This window comes from Ornithodoros turicata, chromosome 8 (assembly GCF_037126465.1).
Source record: "Ornithodoros turicata isolate Travis chromosome 8, ASM3712646v1, whole genome shotgun sequence".
Taxonomy (NCBI): Eukaryota; Metazoa; Arthropoda; class Arachnida; order Ixodida; family Argasidae; genus Ornithodoros; species Ornithodoros turicata.
The window spans coordinates 17,108,292-17,116,868 of NC_088208.1; the positions used below are offsets into that span (position 1 = coordinate 17,108,292).

Consider the following 8,577-nt stretch of genomic DNA (forward strand, 5'->3'; position numbering starts at 1 on the left):
TGTATTGCAAAGCGAATAGCGATCGAGAGATAGCGACATTCCAGTGTCCATTCTCATACTGACTGGGCTATTGACTACACTTTCTCACAATCAAACACTCTAGATTTTGGGTATACATATTTATACGCTAGCGCTTGCGCTTCTGCGGAAAGCGCACAGTGTCTCATAAACGCACATGGACACTCTCAGCAAGGACTGTTCCCTTGTGACGGGGACGATATCATGTGACAGTATAACCTTACACCCAGCTATTAAGATAGCATTGCTTTTTCGCGGAGGCACATCGGCGACCGTCGTATTTGTCGGGGGCCGTCTTTTGGCACGGAAGCGTCGTCTATCAAGGGCAGCAGCCTCATTAACGTTCATTGTCCTACGCGCACACAGAGGCGTGTGTGTGGGACTGGCGGTTGAACCATCCATCGGCAAGACTGCGCAGACGGTCAGTAAGGGTAAGCTGAAAATATTTTCTTGGCACAGAACGTCCTTAAACGCGCTGTTCAGGCTCTAAATGTGTTTCGAAGTTGAGGGCGGATTTTGATGTGAAACTATAGATAATCAAACTGCGATTTGTCGCCTTATTGTGTGTGTGTGTTCCGTTCGTACACCGCGTTTCGGGTCGTGCAGTATGTTAACGGAAATATGAAATAGTGCCACTTGTGTATAATAGTTGCACCGGTGTTGGACAACATAGTTAGCGCACTTGACAGGTATTTTCGGGGACAGCGCGTTTTCATAGGTGAGCAATATCTTCAACGGCGATTGCGTCTATAGTTCGATTCAAAGGTGTCCTGATGATGACCGGGGTGTTGCAACTCCATGGCTGATACTCTGTTGACGATATCCGATATTATACTGGCTTTTTATTCTGGGTGTGCTATAGTAAAAAAAAAACAAAAAAAACATAAATGTAATTTTCGCGATGCCGGAACATTTCGTCGAACGCCGGTTCGTCGAATCAGCCGCGTCCGTTTAATCGAATATCGTTTTAATTCGTGTTTGCGTAAACCTAACCAAATCTCAACCTAACCCAATCTAACAACATTTCATTTGGCGACATTTTATTCCGGGGAAATGGCGAAATTCGATGAAATGGGGGAACACCAATTTTCGCGTACTTCGCGAACTTCACTCTGTTCGCGAAATTACGCGACATATTGGTGAACGAAGCGAGAGTGAGGAAAGGACAGGGACTCGCGAGTTCGCAACAGATGTGTTTCGTGAAGCCGAAATGGTAAGACGGGGCGCAACTTATATCGCAGCTCTTTCACCGCCTTACCACTTAGTTCAGCACTTCTGCGAGCATTTTCGAACGTCGACGTGGCGTGCGCCTGCAGGAAGCGTTTCGTTCGTTGCACGAGAGTTAGTTTTCGGAAGCATCGACAACTCCCGATGTCCGCGGAGAGCCACCCAACAATCTTGTGATGAAACTTTCTACAGGGTGTCCCAGAAAACGTGTCATTGAATTATAATAAAAAAAACTACACCAGCTAGAGTCATGCGGTCAATGGCATTTGTTCTTACTGGGTTTTTGCCACCTCCTCATGTGAATGTCCTGTAAGGTAAGTCTAATTATGTAAATTTTTGCGAGCTTAAGTCGGAAATTTGCCTAGTAAAGGTCACTTTTTTACCCCAGCAATGTGAAGATCGTGTTTAATTTAGTCAAATTAATGATAATTGACAGGGATATTCAGGAGCTATCCCATCGGAAAAAATAGCCGAACATCATGCTCTACGGAGGTCCCACAGAATAGCGCACGATGAATTTTTCAGCGCAATCTTTGTCAGTCCGACGAAAGGAGGTTGGAAACCCAGCTCTCCCCGACATCGCAGAAAGAGATAAAACAGGCACGGCTTATCACGTCCGACTTTCGCTGGGATAATGCTTTCCCTCTCCCAATTTTAGGGACTGTTACTTTTTCTACTATCACTCTGTGGGCTGGCTTCGGAACCTCCTTTCGTCGCACTGAAAGCGATTGCTCTCAAAAAGTCATCGCGCGCTATGGTCCGATGCTCCGAAAAGCATGATATTCGGCTATTTTTTCCGATGGGATAGCTCGTGAATATCACTGTGAATTATTATGAATTTGAGTGAATTCGGCACGCTCTTCATATTGGTGGGGTAAAAAAGTGACCTTTACTCGGCAAATTTTCGAGTTCAGTTCGCAAATATTTACATAATTAAACTTGGAGTACATGACATTCACATTACGAGGTGGCAAAAACCTAATAAGAACAAATGCCCTTGACCGCATGATTCTAGGTGGCGTAGTTTTTTTATTATAATTCAATGACACGTTTTCTGGGACACCCTGTATACGCTTACCAAGCAGAACTTCGCCAGATAACGCGCTGAAGGCCAACAATTGCACAGGCGGAATGTGGATCGTGGAAAGCGCGGGGCGTGTGTCCTTTTTTGTGACAATTAACGTAAACGCATAAATGTCATAAAAGGGCGTAGGCGTCCCGTTTTCAACAAATCACAGCAGAGAACGATGTCATTCGGGACGATGGTTGGCTTAGGAACGTATCGTGTGAAGCCCTGTTTTCAACGGTGGTCTTTCTCGGAAGCAGATCTGCAAACGCTTCCTTCCTTCCCACTAGCGCGTGTGTCCTCGAGAAGGTCGTCTTTGAGCGATCGATAGATCGACCCTTATTGGTCCGCTTTTGTCACGTGACTTCCCGGTTATTGTAAACAATCCAGCGAGCAGGAGATTCAACGAAACCAGGGAAATGAAGCAACGTTGGTTGCACGGGAATGGTGAGCTTGCAAATTGATTCCTCTCGTCGCATGTATGTCCATTTTGCGGCTGCATTCTAAAAACAAGAGCTCCACCGCGTAGCACGCTCCTGGCCATCCATCATCCTGAATGACGACGTCCTCTCCCTTGATTTGATGAAAGCGGGGGGCGTACGCCATTTTTGTGGCACTTATGAACTGCATATTGTCACAAAAATGGCGCACGCCGTCCGTTTTCAGCTAATCAGGAGAAAGAACGGTGTCTCTCCGGATGATGGGTGGCTAAAGGAGCGTGCTATGTGGCGAAGCTCATTCTTTAAGAGTGTAGGAAAATGCAGGAAGGCGGAGTAGTACACTGTTAAAACAGAACTTCACCACATAGCACGCTCTTAGCCAACCATATGATTCCGAATAATATCATTCTGTGTCCTAATTTGTTCAAAACAGGGAGGAGGCGCCTATCTGGGACAAGATAATGTGTCCCAGATAGGCGCCTCCTCCCATTTTCAACAAATCAATACACAGAATGATATCATTCGGAATGATGGTTGGCTATGAGCGTGCTATGTGGTGAAGTTCTGTTTTAACAGCGTATACAGTGAGCGCTGTGTTGAGAGATGTACGGCACTTCATACAACCCCGGATCTTACATACAACTCGAACTGGAAAAACGCACAGCTCACGTGGTTGAGTTCGAGCCAGCCGGATATCATTATGGTAACAGCATACATCATGCAGTGCCACGTTTTGTCGAGTATTTATTTAATGGCACTTACGGAGAAAACCTCATTCACACGAGAGAGAGTTCTTCGTCCCTATACAAGTCAACGATGCTATTCATCCACTCGTTTTCTTAAAGGTACTGTAAAGCAGTAGACAAGCAGGATATGCTGGCGACGTGGCTTGAGACTTTATTGCTTGTAAATGCCATATGCGGAACCATACGACCGACAACGCTCTCTAAATATTTTTAATTTATCATTAAAAATCCGGCATTATGCAGCGGCGCGACGCCTGGTGTCGAACGACCCTCTGTGCAGTGGGCAACAGTGTCGAATATGTATTATGTATGCAGCACTATTTTGTCGCGTTTTGTTCTTTTGGTGGCTATATTATTTCGTATCATATTTCAATAGGAATGCAGAGACCCCTTTTTAGTGTGTTTTTTGAGAAATAAAATCAAAAAGAAACGCAGCGCTGTTTGGCTGTCGGGCCCAGTGTTATACGCATGCAACGTGGTTGCCGCCGTATGCGGCTGAGAGTACGGATCCTTTCCGAATACTAATACAGTGTTGCCCGTAATCTTTAGTTTTAATTTTCCAATTAACTGCACCACCGATTGGAATGAAATTTGCACCGTTTTTGTGCTGATGGCTTGGACTAGCGAATAGCCACGCTAAATGAGATTCTGCCTCTGCTGCTTTACAGTACCTTTAACGGAGCCCTAAGTTCGTTCCGTGAAACCCAGGGCACGGCCTATCCTTGTCCGCTTTTTACTGCACCAGGCCAGTCCAATCGAGTGAGTCAAAGAAAAAAGAAAAAAAAAAAGACCGGGCACACCAACGCAAAACAGTTGCGACACGGATGCAACCTGCAGACGGGAAAGCGATCCATTACAGCTGCTCTTTCTTTTTCTTTAAAATCCATTTTCTTATGAGAATAATCGTACCCAAATCCACGTCGTGCTGCCCGTAAACGCTTTCGAACTGCATGTTGTGCAATTTAGGCGGAATACTAGAAGTATGGTCCGCGTGAAGACACGAAAGTCGTCACACATATGGTGCATGCGTGCGTGAAGTAACTTTTTGCACTTCGACAAATTGCGCTTTGCGAACACTTTGCAATGGTGTATACACCAAGCTCCGGTTTCCAACAAGTCCAGAACAAAATCAGCCTGAATAACGGTAGACTACGCGCAGTGCTAAGTTCTGTTCTTGACAGAATGTGAATTTGACTGTTTTTGAGAAGAATATGTCGGCACCACGAACGATAAATGCTCGATTCGTAGTAGTATTACCACACTGTGCGTTGTCTCATTGCTAATTCGTTGATCAGCCTAGTATACTTCTGCCGAATACATTCAGTGATGATTAACTGCTTGTTACAACTTCTATTCCTTATAGAGCAAGAACATGGCCAACGACGAGAAACCCCCTTCTCGTCGTCATCCCGCCTATAAGCGTCATCCTGCCACCGGTTGGATACTGCCTCAGGATGACTTTCCATTCTCTGCCCTCGAAGACGCCATGTCCTACAATCCCAGCGACACCGACATCTTCGTTATGACCTACCCAAAGTGTGGTACCACGTGGGTCCAATACATGCTCTACCTCTTGCTACACGACCTCGAACCTTTCTGCACGGGCCGCAAGCTTGGCGACTTTGTGCCGTTCATCGAAAAGTGTGGCACTGACAATCTACCGGACGCTGCACCTCGTGCTATCAAGACACACATGTCCTACGACATATTTCCCTGGAGCGCGAAGCCTCGTTACATTTGCGTTGCCCGAAACCCCAAGGACTGCTGCGTCTCCCTGTACCACCACGTCCGTGGCTTTGCGCGCTACTATCACTACGAAGATGGCGAGTTCGATGACTTCTTCGAAGACTTCATGGAGGGCCAGGTAGACTGCGGCGATTACTTCGACCACCTCTTGTCATTGTGGAATCATAGGGATCGTCCCAACGTGCTTTTCATAACGTACGAAGATCTCAGCGAAGACACGCTCGGCGTTGCTCGTCGGATCGTGGAGCACGTCAGACCTCTCCTCCCGGACTCGTGGAATCCGGATGTCGCGAAGCTGGTGTCTCGTAGCAGTTTCAGTGCCATGAGAGCGGAGGATCCGAGCAAGTGGTCTAGTTCGAGACCGGAAGGAATGCCGGCGTTTATTAGGAGAGGGGTTGTAGGGGACTGGAAGAATTATTTCACCGCGGAGCAGAGCCGCCGTATGGACGAAAAGTTTGAGAAGAGGCTAAGTGGGACTGGAGCAGAGAATTTATGGTCAGACCTTAGTTTTTAGCTGAAGAATGTGACTCATTGGCTGTGTGCAGGCAGTGCTGTGAAGGCAGCGGCAAAAGAAATGTGTGTAAAACAAAGAAGTGAAACTTGGGGGGGGGGGGGGCGAGGTTAGAGGTCCTGATAAAAGCTAGGCTCGATACGCAGCTATCTCATTCTTTCACGGCAGTAGGGCTGATGGTTTCTGTTTGCGGTGGTCATATTCTGACTCTAATAGCGATGAAGAATGCATGTTTGCGTCATGAGAACAGTCTATAACTGCCACGACATGCTTATCATTCTTTTTATCTTCATGTCGGTGCAGGTGAGGAACAGAAAAACTACAATGATTTGCGGCTGGGTCTTAGAAAACTTGTGAAAATTACCTGGAACGCAGAAGGGTAACTACTTTAAGATGCATTGCCCTGAAAGAAATAAAACCGTTGATGCGTTGCTTTCTATGGGTTGTGGGTTTCCCACCCACGCGGGTGCAGAGCCCTATACTCGTCTTTTGCCACCACTGCTACGCCGAAGGACATGGCGACCAAGCACATGTTAACGAACAATGTGTTTAATAGATGCAAATGGACAGTAATTTAAATTTCAGCGTGCGACAGACTCAATCCGCCAGTCAACACAAAAGTCGTCTCAGCGAACGCCCCGTTAGCTCTACAAACACCGGCAAACTGTCCCAAGGCCAGTGGCGTAGCCAGACCTCCGAGGTAGGGGTGGGGTGGGGGCTCGATACGAAAACTCGCCCCACCCTCTCCGCTGATCCTGGGTGCGACAACACACAATACTTGTGCACACCGCAAAATGCGGTTGAAAAGAAAACAGAACGAAAATAACTGATTTGGACGTTCACAATACGATTACGCTGTGATGTCCAATGAGGTGGTGTCAGGAGATTGGAGGGATTTTGAAAAGGTCATACTTTGAAAACCATTCAAGAGTGCCGCTTAGATAGACGCCATGAACTGTAAGAACTTTCGCGATCGTCACACTGGTTCCTCCCCCCCTCCCTATATATTATTTTCTCCACGGATTTGCACGATTTGCGTGGGTCGGTCCGTGGCGGGTAGGGGGGGGGGGGCTCGAGCGCCCTTTCTAGCCCCCCCCCCGTGGCTACGCCACTGTTGCCAGTATATTCACCGTCCTGGAAAAAAAGCTCAGTGCAGTACCAATGCCTTTTGAAAAGACAAGTAAGTGTTGTTAAGTTTCAACCCCGTTCTCGTCACAAATTTGGACTATACACAGCGTAAACATATGTCAGGCGCGTCTCTCTGAGTTACAGCACCAACGCCTGCATGGAAAATGTTACAAGCTACATAGTTTGGAGTAACATAAGTTATTAAACAAATCGGCAATCCCAACTGGGTCGAGTCTCACCTGACAATCTCACTTTGCACCTCAAACAAGCTCTGAATGTTGTTGTGTCGTATTGCACAATTGTGACGTCGGGAACAACAGTGACGTCACGGGGGAACCGAAACCGGATATGGGTTAACCGTAGGATTTAATTCATTTTCTCAAAAATGGGAAATCATTCTATTTTATGTGGATGATATACGTGTGGAGCACAATCGAATTGAGTCGCAATCCGAATACCTTTCGGAGGTCCGCTCAGTGCGTGTTTACATGTCATCACATCTTCGGAAGTGGTTCACACTACCAGGCCTCATGTGCAAAATATGCGCGTTTTACTGCGAGATTATAGGATAAAAATGGTTACCGGGATCGAAAGGCGTTCAAAACGGCGCACAGAAAGAGCAAACGCGTTGTTTACAAATGATTTGGCCGCGGATCACGGGCGCGGCCATCTTTGGGGTCACGTGTTCGGTGACGTTTGCTGTGACGTGCGACCAGCTGTCCGCTTTTGTCCATTGAGCAACACGTCGAATGCCACACCTGTGCTACCAGCCAACACTGCTCAGGGCACTGCTCAGGGTCAGTGCCCTGTATTAAAAGGGAGTCTGGCTATTAATGGGACCTGCATATGCCTGAGAATCGACTCACTTTTTGAAGTACCATATCTGACCAGGAAGAAAGTATTTTGAGTACTACTGAGTAGCAATTACCGAAAAAGTATTTTAAATATTTTAAAAATACTTGTCGCAAAGAAGTATTTAAAAAAAAACTGTAGTTTGACTACGTACTCAAGATACGTATACACGTCTGGCGGATGTAAGTTGGAAATATATGGAGAAGAGCACATCTTGGAAGACCGCTGCAGCATGGCAGGAAATTTATTGAATGTCGGTAGAGAGGGAAAACTGATAATCCTACCTTACCCCTAGATATTTCAGAGATTCAACCTGAGGAATAGGAACGCCCCTAGCGATAAGTCAGTATGGTGGTGGACCCATTACAAGAAAGAGAAAAGGGAAGCAGAGCAGAGTAGTAGAGTAGAAGTAGCTGCGTTTTGGAGCTTGGTGACGCCCGAGTTTGGGGTCTGCTGCTCCATTTCTTTTAGTTGAGGAGTATGTTCCTCTTCTTCGCTTGTATGTCGGCTGGGGGGAGGGGGTTAGCTGGATTAGGTAGCTTGTTGATTATTACATTTATAGATCGCAGGAGGATCATCCTTTGCACTTTGGATCTATCTGCTGATTGTCAACATGCGGAGTTCCTTCTTCAGTGGACCTGTCCTAATATTTCTGCACGATTTGCGTTTCTTTGAGGAAGTCACACAGCACACTGAGTGCAATTTTTCGATCTGAGCTTGTATTCCAATTGCCCATTATCTTGGCAAAGGTGAGAGGCGTGTGACTAAGCTTTCTTAGTTCCTTGTCTAATTGTTCACGTTCTTTGGAGAACTTCTTGCACTGAGTGGTGACATGGTGGGTGG

The 8,577-nt window shown here is 46.6% G+C and overlaps 1 protein-coding gene across 2 annotated transcripts; it reads left to right on the forward strand.

The window, feature by feature from the left end:
• Positions 1-293: 293 nt before the first annotated feature.
• On the forward strand, positions 294-6,187 carry LOC135365999 (sulfotransferase ssu-1-like). Of its 2 annotated transcripts, none has more exons than XM_064598649.1 (2): positions 294-449; positions 4,861-6,187. In XM_064598649.1, exon 2 carries the CDS (start codon positions 4,870-4,872, stop codon positions 5,755-5,757), a length of 888 nt encoding a protein of 295 aa, XP_064454719.1. In that variant the 5' UTR covers positions 294-449; positions 4,861-4,869; the 3' UTR covers positions 5,758-6,187. The 2 variants fall into 2 exon arrangements, with proteins under 2 accessions (XP_064454719.1, XP_064454718.1); XM_064598648.1 differs by lacking the exon at positions 294-449 and adding an exon at positions 2,685-2,758.
• Positions 6,188-8,577: the final 2,390 nt, after the last annotated feature.